This window comes from Piliocolobus tephrosceles, chromosome 12 (assembly GCF_002776525.5).
Source record: "Piliocolobus tephrosceles isolate RC106 chromosome 12, ASM277652v3, whole genome shotgun sequence".
In the NCBI taxonomy this organism is placed as follows: Eukaryota; Metazoa; Chordata; class Mammalia; order Primates; family Cercopithecidae; genus Piliocolobus; species Piliocolobus tephrosceles.
Genome location: NC_045445.1, coordinates 2,956,463 through 2,973,153, shown reverse-complemented (window position 1 = coordinate 2,973,153; position 16,691 = coordinate 2,956,463). Strand labels below are relative to the sequence as shown.

Sequence of the window (16,691 nt, the reverse complement as noted above, 5' to 3'; positions counted from 1 at the left end):
GTGGAGATAAAAAGTGATTGGATAAGAGGTATGTTTTTAAGGTAGAGCCCATATGATTTGCATATATGTAGAGTCTATGGGGTATGAGAAAAAGAGGAGTCAAGGATGATGCTAAGGTTTGTGACTGGAGTAACTGGGAGTATGGCTCCCAGTTATATGGCTTTGCCTTTACTGAGATGTAGATGATTATGGAAGGATAAGCTTTTGAGGGGAAGATAACTCACTTTTGGACATACAGAAACTGAGATGCCTATTCAAAATCCAAGTGGTTATGTGAGGGAGGTAAATTACTGTCCATGGGATAGGTTGAACTGGTTTTAAGAGTTTGCAAGTCATCAACATACAGATGTATTTAAAGCCATGAGACTGGAGAAGGAGGTGATGAAGAGAGAAAAGACAAGTCCATTGAAGGACTGAGTTTGGGACACTCCAACATTTAGAGTTGGGGAAGAGGAGGAGGCCTCTTCAAAGAACATTGAGAAGTGGCCAGTGAGGTAGGAGGAGAACGAGGGGAGTAGAATCCATTATTTCAAGAAAGATGGAGTGGATAAACTGTTAGACGCTGCTCAGAAACAGAATAGAACATGAACAGAGAAGTGACTTGCGATAAATTGTGTCCCTATCTGTCTCTTACTCTGGGAGCACCACTGAGATCGAGACTGCCAGACTCTTCTTTCTAAACTCAGCACCCAGCAAAGGGCCCGGCACATAGTAGGTGTCTTGGGTATGTGTATGAGATAGATGAGTGAATGAATGGGCCATGAACTGAAACTTCTAATCTTGGCTATATGACGAACTTGTTCCTTCTCTCTCTGACTTGACTTCTAGAGAAAGGAATTTTCCTCAAAACTCTTTCAATAAACTCCTTGACCAGGCTGGTTTTTCTTTAAAGTCTTGGGCTGGCTGCTCAGCTTGTGGATAAGGAGAAAAGAAGCCTACAACTCCACCTTGACTATGTTTGGACTTTTTATCAAATAATCATGCCTTACTCTAGGCTGTTAAACCACCCTCCTTGAGAATCCCACTGCTCATCTAAGATCTGTTGCCCATCTCTGTTCTCTTTGGTAGGTACATGGTCTGTTGTCTTCCTTGCCAGGCCTTTTCTTGTCCTCACACTTGTTTGGTATCCCCTGTCTCTCTTTGCAGCAGCTATTGCAAATGTTCTGGCCTCCTCCAAAGTGTGCACCTACTGCTGCCTGGTGTCTCTGAAGATGAAAGCCCCCACATCCTTCCCATTTCACTTGGAACACTGGGGTTTTGCAAGAGTGAATCCCTTCAACTGTCTCGTGGCCTGTTTCTCAGCAGCCCCTTCCCATTGTCCTGGATCTGTCTCCTGTCACTTCCTCTGGTACCTGAACCTTCCCATTCCACCCATCTTTCATGGGCTCCAGCCTCAACTGGAGTTGCTCACAAGCACACGTATTTTTATTATCTACTGAATTCCTCCTCAAAACCTTTAAGCTTGCTTTATTATCTTCTTGACATAGAATAATAACAGCAACAGCAAGACAGAGAACCTTTGTCAGCCACACACCCTCCTCCAGTTCCCACTCTATCTTTCTTCTTTTTCTTGGTCAGTCTCTTAGAAAGACTGAGCTATGTGCTCTATCTCTTGTCTGTCCCCTCCTACTCCTCGCTTGAAACTTTGTGAAACAAGCTCTCTTTCACCACGACTCCTTGACGCTACTCTTGATAAGGTCCCCAGAGAGGCCCCTATTGTTCCACCCAGTGCCCGCTCCAGCTCTCATCTTAAGGGCAAGGAGTATCTGGCACAGAGCACTTATCTTCCTGATATGGGAGGGGGGCATTGGCCTTGCAGACAGCTCCCTTCCTGAAAGTCTGCCTTCCCTGGGAACTCCCTCATGTTTCTCATACTCCCAGCCTCATTCCCCTTCACTCACTCAGCCCCTCAGCTATCTTTCATGGTTGCAGTTCCCCAGAGCTCCATCCTTAGCTTTTTTCTCTGCTGTCATGATATGGGGATAGATACATCTCCCTGAGAGCTTTACCTGCAATGTAAACTCTGGTGCTCATGTGCCCCCTCCAGTCCAGACCCCAGTGAACGCTGGGCCATCTGGAGTCCACTGCAGCAGGCCTGGAGAGCCATATTGAAGGCTTGAGACCAGTCCAGGGCCTTGGGGATGGAGGGCAATGGGTGGACAGAACTTTGATGCTTTTTGTGGGGGCAATCAACTCAGGACAGAGGCTGCTTGGATGTGATAAAGGAAACAAGGAGTTATGGTTGACACCAGGCTTCCAGCTTGAGAGGCTGGGAAGAGGGCAGGCCCCTTTCAGAGGTGGGTAACTTTGAGGAGGAGCTGATTTGACGCGATGGTATCTGGAGCCTTGGGACTTGAGGTTTCCTGGAGAGGGTGTATACATGAGACCCACCAGTCCAACTGCCTTGTTTCCCGCAAGCAGCCTGAGGGGCAGTTTCTGACAAAGTGGAGGGTATGCAGGCAGTCAGGCTCAGGGACGGGTCTGTTTCCTGGTACAGAAGGAGCAGGGCTCATGGGGTGGGGGGAATCTGTCTTTGTGGCAGAACCTTAGAGAGGATGTGAACATATGCTCTGCCCCCAGCACTGGCCTGGCCCTGGATTACAGCCCTTTTGATCTGCCAGCTTCAGCTTCAACACCAGCTTTTCCAGGAGGCCAGCCCTGAAACTCTGGTGCGAATGGCTCTGGCTTTGTTTGTGTTGCCTGGAACTTTTTGTCTCCATGGTCTGCTGTCTCCAGGGTCCAAGCAGGGACTCAGTGATGCTGGTTCCTTTCCCTCAAGTGCCCTCATTACTATCTTGGTGCCATAGTCCCACAGAGAGCAGCAGATGAGCATCTCTGAGGTTGTTTGACATGCCTGCCATTGCCATGGTGATAGCTTCAGAGGCTGGAACAAGCTTGGGCTGGGATTGAGGGAGCTCCCGGAACAGCTTCCGGACTGTGTGGGTCCAGCAGCATAGGCTGTGGGAAATCTGGGGGTCATGCTGACCATTTCTGGCCACACCTGGTAGGGCATGCCAACCAGCCCTGGCAGGGAAGAACTCCTCCAAGTATCTCCTGACTCTGTGGCAAGAGACACTGTGGGACACAATCTCCTGTCCCTCCTCTAGATTGCTACCTCCTGGGCTATTCCTTCTCCATCTGTTTTGTGGGCACCTCATCCTCTGCTCAACTCTTAAATATGGGGGTTCTCCACAACTCTGCTCCAGACCCTCACTTTGTCTCCTCTTTCTTTGTGATCCCATCCACTCTCTCCATTGCTCCCCACATGCACTCCTTCTCTGAGTCCCATCCATTCTCCTTCCTAGATAGTTACGCACTCTGCCTTCTTGTCTTGGGCTCCATCGGTACCGTTGTCCAGCCTCCTCCCTGCCCCAACCTTCACTCTTGCTCTCCCTCTGATGTAGGCTCCACAGAGCAGCCAGAGGGATTTTTCTGGCAAAGAACACTGCCCTTGTCCCTCTCCTGCTCTGCACAGAGGAGAGAGCCCTCACTATCAAACTATCAAAGCAAAAACAAAACAAAATGAACAAAAACTGTTTAAGCCATCTCCCTGTGCCTTCGCTTTGCAGATGTCTGGCACATGCTTAAGTTGCCGAGCAGTTCCAAGGCAGCCACTGCCCCAAAGCCCTGGCCCAAGGGAGGAGGTATAGTCTCCCTGGCCCAGAGCAGCTGCTCTCTACCCCACACCTCCCCAAGCCACCCAGATTTCTGGTTCTCCTCACTGGAGACCACCTCAGAGCTTATGCTCCTTAGGGAAGAGGGAAGCTATTCTGGGTCAGGGAGATGCACTTCCTCCCTTGGGCCAGGGCTTTGGGGCAGTGGCTGCCTTGGAGATGCTTGGCAGCTTACGTATGTGCCAGACATCTGCAAAGTGAAGGCACAGGAAGATGGCTTAAACAGTTTTTGTTTGTTATGTTTTGTTTTAGCTTTGATAGTTTGTATGTAAAAAAAAAAAAAAAAATACTGGGGTAAAATAGAAAAGCAAACACTTTTTGTAGTTTAGCACTGTTTCCATTTGCAATTACATATTAGGGTTGGGGGAGTACCCTCATTTTCTTGGCCCCTGGCGCCTGGCACTTAGGGAATGCTGTATCCCACTACCCTGACTGTCATAGCAGTGCCTGAGGGTGCTGAGGTTGGCGAGGTGGGCCTGGGTTCTAATCCATCCTGTTCGCTTGCCACTCTCCCACTCTCTGTGGGTGTCAGGGTCCTCTGTGACCTTCTTCTTGGCCCTCTTCCTGGCAGATAAGTGCTCTGGTTGTACATGGAGGATGACTGAAAAAGCCAATGGCGTGAAGAGCTCCCCAGCCAATAATCACAACCATCATGCACCCTCTGCCATCAAGGCCAATGGCAAAGATGACCACAGGACAAGCAGCAGGTGAGTCTGCATGGTATCAGGGAGGGTACAGAGGCTGCTACTTCTTCCCAGCTCTGCCTCATTGTCACAGAGCAAGCAATCTTTGTCTCCAGGACAGCCGCTAAAAAGAACATGGGATTTCTAAGCATGATGCAGGAGGGGAGACAAGTCATGCCCTGATAACCCTGGGTCAACCCTGCTCTTTTTCCCGCAGGCCACACTCTGCAGCTGACAATGACACCTCCTCAGAACTGCAGAGGCTGGCAGACGTGGATGCCCCACAGCGGGGAAGGGGTGGCTTCCGCAGGTGGGTCCCACCACTACCCTGCTGCTTCCCTTTCTTACTCATGGGGCCTGTCAGGGTGGCTACCACCGCCCTCCTCTTCCCAGTCCCACTAGTCCTGTCCACCAAGACCTCCAGGGAGCACTGTCGGTGGTAGCAAAACGTAATTATTTCCTCATGAGGCCTGGGCAAACCCCAAGGCAGGCAAGCTCAGAGGGGCCAGAAGACGCCTCCCTTCACATTTGGCTGTCTCAGCATCAGAGAGCGATACCCTTCCCAGTAGAGAGGACTAGGTAGAGGACCCAAGGCCTCTCTATCCCAGAGTCAGAGGCTCCATAGGGAAAGCAGGAAGCTCAGGGCAAGGTTTACTCCTGACAGTTCCTGCCTTAACACAATCTCCATCTTGTCCTGAAGACCTCCTCTTTGCTCTTCTCACCCTCAACTGAGATGGCACTTCCTATAGGAAGTCTTCCCAGGAGAGCTGTCTTCCCCTGGACTGCATTCAGGGTCATGCCTGAGCCCCAGCCCCCTGCCCTAAGTACTGGCCTCTACCGCAGCTCTTAGTACATGGGAAATCATGGTCTGGCCTGTTTGTAGGTTTCATTGTCCTTCTTTCATCTTCCTCAGCAGACAGTGAGCTCGTGGGGACAGGTGCTCTCTGAACAGCATGAGTCTTGGCTCTGGCCAATGCTCCTTTTTTCTCACCTCTAGGATAGTTCGCCTGGTGGGGATCATCAGAGAGTGGGCCAACAAGAATTTCCGAGAGGAGGAACCTAGGCCTGACTCATTCCTCGAACGTTTTCGTGGGCCTGAACTCCACACTGTGACCACACAGCAGGGGGATGGCAAAGGCGACAAGGATGGCAAGGACAAAGGCACCAAGTACAGCTGTTCAGCCTGTGGGGCTCAAATGGGCTTCAAGCATGCAATGGAAGAGCTCACTGGGGTTTCCATGCTACTGCCAGGGGCTATGACAAACCCTGCTGTAGTTAGGAGAGTGGTGGGCAAGGGTGACTTGCAATGTTTTCAACTCCAGAATATTTCCATTGTTCCCCCAACAGCCAGTGGCCTACTTGCCGTGAGAACCTCTGGTGTCTTTTCTTGCCTTAGTTGCCTCTTGCCAGATGTCCTCTTGCTGCACGTGAATGTACAGCCCAGTTCCAGTGGCCAGGAAATACTGAGAGGGTGCATTCAGGGAGTGCCCTGGAGGGGATGCCAATCTCAGCTCCACTGTGGGGGAGGAAGTGGGTCTTTGAAGAGATCATGTAGAAGGCTGGAGGAGAAGGGCTGGATGGTGGAGCAGGATAGTGTGGGGAGGGCAGAGAAGGCAGAGTTGGAGGGTCTGTCCTTTGAGGAATGAGAAGACAACTGCAGATGTCTGGCCAAGCTGACATTCCCCACCTCTGGCCAGTAGAGGGAAAGCAGGACGCAATATCCCTTGCCAAAGCAGCACACAACATCTGGGAAAGTGATTTGGAGGCTGGAGGCCAATGACTGAAAAGGGAAGGTGAGGTGGGCAGGAAGCTCGTGGTGCTCACTCACCTGGAGCACCTGTCTTTAGGGAGGGATGTGGGAATAGGCGTAAACCCCAGTTACCATCCTGTGGAAATCCCTTCCCAGGCCCTGAGACCCACCACTACTGAAAGCTCTGCCCTCTGGGCAAGGGACCTGTAAGGTGCATGGGAATCAATGGCCCTATCTAGGTTCAGAATGGGAAGATGGGTGCCCCTGCCCATCTCAGTTCCACTCAGATGCCCAGTACCAGGTTGTAGCTCTCTGAAAAATGGGGCCCTCAGCCAACCCATCTTTCACCCCACATATCCCCTTTGGCAGTGCTTTCTCAGGCACCTCTGGTTTCTGGGAGCTGGGGTGCTATCACACTGGGGGACCTGATCCCCAAGCTTTGCCTTTGTCTGTCTTCTCAGGAAGAAATTTGAATTATTTGTCTTGGACCCAGCTGGGGATTGGTACTACTGCTGGCTGTTTGTCATTGCCATGCCTGTCCTTTACAACTGGTGCCTGCTGGTGGCCAGGTGAGCAGGGTGGGGCCCAGGAGGGGTGGCCAAAGCAACCCAGTCTTCAGACCCCGGGATTGACAGCGCAGCAGTCCCTGGATACCAATGGCACCTCCAACTTCTCTGTTAGCCCCAACCCTCTCTCCATTTAATACGCCATGAAGATTTCTTGTCTGTCCTGTGTCTGGAACAACTACAGTGGCTCCACACACCTAGGGTGCATCTTCCACTTTTGCAACAAACATGCTTGACAGAAAACTAAGATTTGGTGATGCCATTCCCTCCTCACAAACCCTTAAGTGGCTCCCCACTGTCCACGGGATGAAGTTCAAGTCCTAAGCATGGCCTTCAAACTCCTCTGAACCTGACCTTTTTCTCTTGCTACACCTTCTGGACACACCCTAGCCCCAGCATTCACCACTCTTGGATCAGAACACGCTGTTTCCTCTAGAGAAAATTCCCTTTCCTTTCCGTTTTCCACCTATGGAGATTCTTCTCCTTGCAGGCTCAGTTCAAAAGCCACTATCTACATGTAGCTTTCCTTGGCAGCATTCCCCAACCTACTCCATCCCAATCCCACTCATTCATTCAGCAAGGATTTGACTGAGCACCTCATGTGTGCTCAGTGCTGGGGATAATGTGGTGAGCACAACCACCATGGTCTCTGCTCTCCTGGAACTCCCAGGCTAGTGGCGGACAATGGCTGTAAACCTGAAATGAAACAAATGACCAGGATGATGCCAGGGACTGATGGAAGAGAGCTGCTAGAGAAAGGGCAGTTGGGATCATGCTCTCTGAGGAGGTGATGCCTTAGCTGGTGGGAGGGAGGCAGCTAATTAGATACCTGAGGATGGTGGAGGGAGCATTCTGGCCAGAAGAAACAGCATGTATAAAAACCCTGTCTCAGGATGGCCTAGTGTGGCTGGAGGCTGTGAATGAGCCATCACTGGCACGGGCCAGCTCTGCAGACTCAGTGGGAAGGGCAGGGGGCTGGAGTTTCAGTCTAAATGTGACCAAGTAGTCAGAATTAATGACTCTCCCCTTTGACTAGTACACTCACTGGACAATCATCCTGGGCTCTGTCCCTGACTCTGCTCTCCCCCAACCCTCTCCCTACGCAGTTGCCAAATCCTTCCACTTCCTTTTAAAACGTTCTTGCAACCTCCAACCTTTCTCCACTCCCACTACTACCCTCTCTCTCACATGTATTGGCTAGTGCTGTTTGTTGAGTGCTGAATAAGATGTATGTTGAAGAGATGAGCATGGAGACGGTTCAGTTGTGTTCTGTAGTTTGTTCTTCCAATGACTTGTTCATTCATTCAACTCACAGCCTTTGAGTGCTCAAATCCTGTTGCCCTAGGTCAGGCATGGGGCATGCCGTAATGACTAAGAGGGGTGCCTGCCTTCCTGGACCTCACAGTTCAGGGGGTGAGACAGAAAATTAATGGTCAGTGGTGCTGTCTATGTAGTGATGTGATGTCATGAGGAGGGGTGGGGCAGAAGTTACTTGTAGATAAGTGTCTCTTGGCATCAGGCTGACTGTGACTAAATGATGCCCCTGGTAGCCAGCCCAAGTCCTGCACAGTGAACACTCAGTTTGGGACCTCCAAGGGACCTTTGGCTGGCTTTGAGGGTGAAGCTTAGCCCTGTCCTCCTGCAGAGCTTGCTTCAGTGACCTACAGAAAGACTACTACCTGGTGTGGCTGGTGCTGGACTATGTCTCAGATGTGGTCTACATTGCAGACATCTTCATCAGATTGAGCACAGGTCAGTGAGCAACTGGGATGCAGGTAAATCCGAAGGCCTGAGTCCAAATTTTTAGGAAGCCCACTGGACATGGTGTTGGACTAAATTACTTGGGCGGGACTCTGGTAGGTGAGTGCCCCTCTTTGAACCTCATGGTCCCACATGCATAGAGAGGTTTCAATCAGGGGGTGTTCTCTTAGAGTCCTTCTGGCCAGCCCTGGTATATGAGCTATATCCCTCCTTGGGAAGGAGGTTTCAGTGACCGGTATTTTCCTTGCCTAGAGATATTAGCCTATAGGGAAGGAGATATATATATATACACACACACACACACACACACACACACACACACACACACACACACACCCTGAGGGCAGAGGTGACATGCCGGCTTGCATCTCTACTAGGTTTCCTGGAGCAGGGGCTGCTGGTCAAAGATACCAAGAAACTGCGAGACAACTACATCCACACCCTGCAGTTCAAGCTGGATGTGGCTTCCATCATCCCCACTGACCTGATCTATTTTGCTGTGGGTATCCACAGCCCTGAGGTGCGCTTCAACCGCCTGCTGCACTTTGCCCGCATGTTTGAGTTCTTTGACCGGACAGAGACACGCACCAGCTACCCTAACATCTTCCGCATCAGCAACCTTGTCCTCTACATCTTGGTCATCATCCACTGGAATGCCTGCATCTACTATGCCATCTCTAAATCCATAGGCTTTGGGGTTGACACCTGGGTTTACCCGAACATCACTGACCCTGAGTATGGCTACCTGGCTAGGGAATACATCTATTGCCTTTACTGGTCCACACTGACCCTCACTACCATTGGGGAGACACCACCCCCTGTAAAGGATGAGGAGTACCTATTTGTCATCTTTGACTTCCTGATTGGCGTCCTCATCTTTGCCACCATTGTGGGAAATGTGGGCTCCATGATCTCCAACATGAATGCCACCCGGGCAGAGTTCCAGGCTAAGATCGATGCTGTGAAACACTACATGCAGTTCCGAAAGGTCAGCAAGGAGATGGAAGCCAAAGTCATTAGGTGGTTTGACTACTTGTGGACCAATAAGAAGACAGTGGATGAGCGAGAAGTTCTCAAGAATCTGCCAGCCAAGCTCAGGGCTGAGATAGCCATCAATGTCCACTTGTCCACACTCAAGAAAGTGCGCATCTTCCATGATTGTGAGGCTGGCCTGCTGGTAGAGCTGGTACTGAAACTCCGTCCTCAGGTCTTCAGTCCTGGGGATTACATTTGTCGCAAAGGGGACATCGGCAAGGAGATGTACATCATTAAGGAGGGCAAGCTGGCAGTGGTGGCTGATGATGGGGTGACTCAGTATGCCCTGCTCTCGGCTGGAAGCTGCTTTGGTGAGATCAGTATCCTTAACATTAAGGGAAGTAAAATGGGCAATCGACGCACGGCTAATATCCGCAGCCTGGGCTACTCAGACCTCTTCTGCTTGTCCAAGGATGATCTTATGGAAGCAGTGACTGAATACCCTGATGCCAAGAAAGTCCTAGAAGAGAGGGGTCGGGAGATCCTCATGAAGGAGGGGCTGCTGGATGAGAATGAAGTGGCAACCAGCATGGAGGTGGACGTGCAGGAGAAGCTAGGGCAGCTGGAGACCAACATGGAAACCTTATACACTCGCTTTGGCCGCCTGCTGGCTGAGTACACAGGGGCCCAGCAGAAGCTCAAGCAGCGCATCACGATTCTGGAAACCAAGATGAAACAGAACAATGAAGATGACTACCTGTCTGATGGGATGAGCAGCCCCGAGCTGGCTGCTGCTGACAAGCCATAAAACCTAGGGCCCAACTGCTTCTCCAGCCTTGGCCTTGATCCCAGGAGCTAGAGGAGCTATTTAGATCTCCAGATTTACATGCATTACCCTCATGTTCCCTGAATTCTCCCAAAAGCCTCTCTGATCCCGGGTTTTTGGCCTAAACATCCAAGATTCCACCTCCAAGTTTAGCCCATTTTGTGGAGAGTACAGACTGTGTTGGCTGGGCTTCCGAGAGTTTCAGCCTGCCTAAGTCTGAGGAAGGGAGAAGGGAGCAGCTGTCTCCGAGGGGTCTGTCCTGGGACTGGGAGCCTGGGCAATGATCCGCTCTGAAGAAGGCCATTTGCAAAATGACATACACCTTGCTGCAGTACTGCCCCCCTCTGGCTCTTTTGCACATAGTCACTTCTCCCTTGGTTCTGGCTGCCACTTTTTCTAACATTTGTTCTGAATACTCCCTTTTCCCTGCACATGCATGTACTTTAAGCACCTACTATAGACATTTAGATCAGGTACCCAGTGTCTGTCTCCCAAGACAGGCCAAGGGATGTGATAGTGTTGTTGGGAGGCGGTAGAAGGATGCCCACTAAGGGCTATTCCTCCCCATCAGATACTCTAGTTCCTACTCTGTCCTACTCAATCTAGATTGTTCTGTCTGCTAGCCAGGATGGGGTCTCTGCAATCTTCTGTGGACCAAGGAGATAGACCCGGCTTCTGGTCCATTTCAGGGCAGGGAGTGAGGAGCAAGGCAACTGGCGTTTGTCCACCTGGAGACAGAGGTAGCTGGCAGCTCTGGCCATCCCTCCCCTATGAAGAGCATTTCTGAAGAGCCCCTGAAAACTACTGTTGGTGGGGAGACTCTTCAAGTGAATATCTGTATCAGAGGCACCTACGAGTTAACAAATTCCTTTGAACTGTCTGTGGTTATTGCTCAACTTTGCTATTCACATTATCTCTCTCCCTCCATTAATCCCTCTCTTTTCCCTATATGGTTGTCCCTCAGTATTCATGAGGGATTGCTTTCAGGAGTCCCCATAGATACCTAAATTTGTGGATGTTCAAGTCCCTGATACAAAATGACGTAGTATTTGAATATAACCTATGCATATCCTCCCATACTTTAAGTCATCTCTCGATTATTTGTAATACCTAATACAATGTCAGTGATATGTAAATAGCTGTTATATTGTATCTTTTCTTTGTATTATTTTGATCTGTTATTTTTTTTCCTGAATATTTTTTATCCGCCGTTGGTTGAACCTGCAGATGTGAAACGCAAGGATATGAAGGACAGACTCCTTTTCTTCACCCCTATCCAGAACTCTTTTGGTCTAAAATACACTCTCCCACCTTTCCCTGTTTGCCTAAACCTTATGGGTCCTTCAGGGCTTAGCTCAGGCACCACCTTCTCTCAGAAGGCCCACTTGACTGCAACGACTCGCACACTTGTCAATTATCTCCTCTCTATACTCCCACAGTGCATAAGAACCTCTCTGTCCTGGTTTTGTAATGTGGGATCAGTTTTAGTGGACTTCGTTTCCCCTCCTGACTGTGGACGAGGCCAAGACAGTCTCCCTCATGGGTCTCTTTGCAGCCTCAGTGACACAATTGGCACTGAGGAGCATTCAGAGAACATTTATTCAATGGGGGAGTAAGTGAACACGTGAATGAGTGAATGAATGAATGAATGAATGAGCAAAGAAACACAGCTGACCAAAACTCCTATGCTTCTCCCTGCCAGCAGTCATGCCTTGACAGAAGCATTGGCTCTGCTGGAGGAGTTGGGAAAGGTCTCCTGGAGTATCATGTCTTTCAGCTGGGCATTATAACCTGATTAGGATCCTGAAGGAAAAGTATTAATTAGTGAGCAAGAAAATCTAGGTGCAGACTCAGAGGCCTTCCTGTTCACATGCACACCACTTATTTATGCATGTACTTCTTGTGGTGAAATACACATAAAATTTACCATCGTAATCACTTTTAAGTGTACAGTTTGGTAGTGTTAAGTATATTCACATTGTTGTGAAAACGATCTTGAGAATTTTTCATCTTGCAAAACTGAAACTTTGTCCCCAATAAAAATTCCCCATTGCTTCTACCCAGCCCCTGGAAGCCACCATTCTACTTTCTGTCTCTCTAAATTTAACTTCTCTGGGGACCTCGTATAAGTGCTATCATACAGTATTTGTCCTTTGTGTCCAGCTTATTTTACTCAGCATAATATCTTTAAGACTCATCGATGTTGTAGCGTGTGTCAGAATTTCTTTCCTTTTTAAGGCCAAATAATATTTGATTGTATAGATCACCACATTTTGCTTAGTCATTCATTTCTCAATGAATACCTGGGTTGTTTCCACCATTTGGCTATGGTGAATATTCCTGTATACATGGGTATACAAATAGCTCTTTGAGACCCCGTTTTCAGTTTTTTGGGTATATACTCAGAAATGAAATTGCTGGATCACATAGTAATTCTATTTCTAATTTTTTGAGGAACGATTTTCTTTTTTGTATGTCACCAAATCATTTTACATTCCTACCAAAAATGCACAAGGGTTCCAATTTCTCTACATTCTCACCATCACTTAGTTTCTGTGTTTTTGTAGCTATCCTAATGGGTGTGAGGTGAATCTTATTGTAGTTTTGATTTTCATTTCTCTAATGACCGGTGATTTTGAGCATATTTTCACAAGCTTGTTGGCCATTTGTATATCTTTTTTGGAGAAATGTCTATTCAAGTTCTTTGGCCATTTTTTAATTGGAGTGTCAAGTTGTAGAAGTTCTTTAAATATTCTGGATATTAAACCCTTATCAGATATGATTTGCAACTATTTTCCTTATTCTCTAGGTTGCCTTTTTACTGTGTGACCATGGGGATTGTGTCCTTTGGTATGCAGAAGTGCTTAATTTTGTTGTAATTCAATTCATCTACTTTTGCTTCTGTTGCCTGTGCCTTTGGCATTACCATTCCTTTTTAACTGAATTCATCCTTCTGGCCAGGCTTCTTTTACACTTAGTGTAGTTTCTTGACTTCTTCCCTAGCTTAGAGGAAGAAATCGTAACCAGGGGAAGACTCACCAGGAGGGATCTGCAACATGACACATGCCTAGGTCCTGGTCCCTGAAAGTTGCAGCAGGAGGGAGATGCATTCATGATGGAGCAGTGCTTCGTGTACACCCTCCCTTTGGATACTGGGCTTGGAGGAAAGGCTCTAAACCCCTTTGCCTCAAGAGAACCCTACACAACAGGAGGAATCTTTGGAGACCCAGCCAGCTCCTTGCCAATACCTTCATTACTAAGGTTGCACTGAGTTCAGTTTTTACAGTGTCTTGGAACCAGGACAACGTGTAACTTTTGCAAGCGTAAGATGGTACTGGGGCCAGAAGCAGGGGGATGACTGCATTGAAATTTTTTGCCTTGATTTCAGCAAGAAATCTGCAGTGTTCTCCCTGGAGCCTGGCTCACCATCAGCCCAGCCCCAACAGGTGCCTGATTTCCAGCCCACATCATGGGATGGACATTGTGTCTTGGATTTGGTTTTCCCCAGGGCAAGGCAGGCACCTTCTCTGGATCACATGGGGAGCTCAGTGGTTCAAGACACAGACTCCAGGGCTCAGCTCCCACCCTCTTCCAGTTTTATTTTCCCCAGATATCCTGGGGTCCAGTCTCTCACAACTTTTTGCTGTGTCTCGAATATCTATGTTTTCTTAAGCTTTCAGATATTTTCTTTTTTTTTAAATAAAATTAAATATAAATTTTATTAAGGATTTCAAGTTACATACTTCAAATTTCTAGAATGGAATGGAACGATTTTGGAACTGGAAAAGTGGCATAAACGCTGATATCCCTTGAAATTTCAATTTTATAAAGACAATTATGCAAACCACATCCCCATTATGTAACGAGACTAGGCATTATCTACACCTTCACTTTGGCAATAGCTATTTCCTAAAAGAATGAAAAAGGTGATTTTGCTACTTCAGTTCATTAAAAACGGGATTCTATCTTTAAAGTTCAGAAAAAGCTGCATTTAGATGAACTATGATTACCGGCTCCCGCTCACAAAAAAAAAAAAAAAAAAAAAAAAAAAAAGCACAGAGTGTCTAATCAAAGCAAAGGAAAACGTTTTGAAAATAAAGAGAAAAAAACTATTATCATTGGTTAAGAATTTCCAGTAGTAAGTTAAAATCTCAGGAGAGGAATGCACAGCACTACAAACAATGTGTTCACATTCCAAGACCTTAACACTAACTTTATCTGTTCTGGATCTGGGCAGGCAGCATTCTTTTGGATCTTTGTGTGGCTCCTATTTTTATAGAAGTGGATGGATGCACTATTTCACAATGTCTATGAACTTTTTTCAGATATTTTTGATGACTGTATTGTAGTAAATACTATAGGGATAGCACTATAGTATTGTAGTCATGAGACTAAAGTGGAAATAAGACTATTTTTGACAAAAGATGCCATTAAATTTCAGACTGTAGAGCCATATTTACAATATCTCAGGCTAATTACTGTTAATTTGGGGGTGGAACTTTTTGGTTTTTTTTTTTGATGACAGCGAGGGTGGACTATTGGATTGTCATTAGAGGAAGGTCTAGATTTCCTGCTCTTAATAAAATTACATTGAATTCATTTTTAGAGTTGATGAAAACTTCCTTTTTGAGAAGTTAGGGTTAAGGTCTTGGAATGCTTTCAGGTATTTTCTCACGCTGTTCCCTCTGCCTGGATTACCGTTTTCTGCCTCTTTTTCTTCTGAGATTAAATTCACAGGCCCCTTCTCTGAGTCCCACCACAGCTTTCTATGTGAGACTCCCTTGCACATTGGTCTGCAAGTGTCTGTTTAGCAATAATGTCTTCTCATCTAAAGACAGCTTGTTCATTGAGAAAAGGATGAAGGAACAACAGAAGGAATATCTGTGTGCAGCTTGTCGTGTGTGTGTGTGTGTATGCCTGTGTGAGGACCTGGATGTCAGCCTAGGCAGTGTCTGTCTCTGGCCAACCCCTCACCCACCCTCTCTCGGGTTGCTTTCTCTGTAAGAGCGTGACTCTCCTGTCTGTTGCTGGCCGCCGCCCCCGCTTCTCTCCTATAACTGGCTGTAATACAGGAACTGAAGTACATTTTCCATTATGTGTTGGATTTATTCGGCACAGCCTGTTGTTTCCTGCTCTTGATTTTAAAATGTTTAAATTGGAATGTTTTTTTATTTTCCTTTGAAAATATCAATTGAAGATAAATTGCTCTATTTGAATATGGCCATCAATTTGCTTTTCTCTGCATTGGTGACCTTCCATAGAAAACAAAAGTCCCCTTTCCTGCGCACCACACTCCCTCTTCTTTTGGTGTGACCTGTGGTGGCCCTTGTCTGGCAAGCCCTACCTGAGTCCAAGCCTCAGAAGCATCTATTCCTTGGTCTGGAGCTTAAAGTTAGGCTGAGCATTTATTCCTTCCCTTCGGTGAATCCGAGGCAGAGGGTCTCTGTTTTCTGTTTAACCCGGAAACAAGGAAGCCCCCAGTGCACAGAGATGGGGAACCCTACCACCAGAGGGCGCATGTACCTCAGGAAAGGGTGGTGGGCTCCACTCTGTGAACCCTCCACACAGCAGAGAACTGAGCAGGGCCGGTTGAGGCAGTTAGGTGCCTGCCACCACCTCCCCACACCCCCTCCCGCCCGGGGCCTTGCAGAGCTATTGGACCAGGTCTTTTTTCCACTGTGCCCCACTGTGGTCCCTTTGAAGGCCCTCAGAGGTTCCTGGGTGACAAGGCCAATGTTCAGTACAAGTTTGCTCATGCTAGGTACCCAGACGCTGCTGGAGATTGGGGAAGGAGAGAATGTCAGGGTGGAATTACAGGGAGACTTGAGCACTGTGGTTGTCATTACTCATTGTATTCAGAAAAAAAAAATACTAGAAATCTGAAAAACCCTTGATGTTATGGATAAGATTGGTTAGCATGGAGCTAATGTCAGCCTACTTAAAATTGACATAAATAAAATTATTACAAAAATAATTGTTCCAGTGTCACATGAAGGTAGTACACAGATGATTGTATACATATAGCCAAATACCTACTCGATGCCACCATGCTATTTGAAAAGTAACACCACCATAACTCACCCCTTGGAGTTTCCTAGAGAACCTGCTCGTCTTCCCATGTTGGTAATGGCACGTCTGTCCTTCTAGTTGGTCAGGCCAAAGCCCCTGATGTAAGCCTGGATCCCTCTCTTTTCTTCATCCACTGCATCCAATCAGCCAGAAAATACCCTGTCTGCATAACTTTTCAAAGTCCAGTCAGAATCCATGCACCTCTCTCACCTCCGCCACTCCTGCCCTCGTGCAGGTCTCTCTCCTGGATGACTACAGTCGCCTCTACACTGGTGTCCCTGTTTCCACCTTTGCTCCCTCCACTCCAACCCACTCCCCATCTAGCCAGCAGAGTAGTCAAAAGCAATGAAAGTCATGTCTCATCCTGCTTGCATTCTTTTGGGGTCT

At 47.8% G+C, this 16,691-nt stretch overlaps 1 protein-coding gene across 1 annotated transcript; it reads left to right on the top strand.

The window, feature by feature from the left end:
- The first annotated feature begins 644 nt into the window (after positions 1-644).
- CNGA2 (cyclic nucleotide gated channel subunit alpha 2) lies at positions 645-10,382 on the top strand. The gene is made up of 7 exons (XM_023202276.1): positions 645-711; positions 4,246-4,381; positions 4,575-4,667; positions 5,355-5,525; positions 6,569-6,676; positions 8,319-8,425; positions 8,812-10,382. Exons 2-7 carry the CDS (start codon positions 4,272-4,274, stop codon positions 10,215-10,217), a joined length of 1,995 nt encoding a protein of 664 aa, XP_023058044.1. The 5' UTR covers positions 645-711; positions 4,246-4,271; the 3' UTR covers positions 10,218-10,382.
- Positions 10,383-16,691: the final 6,309 nt, after the last annotated feature.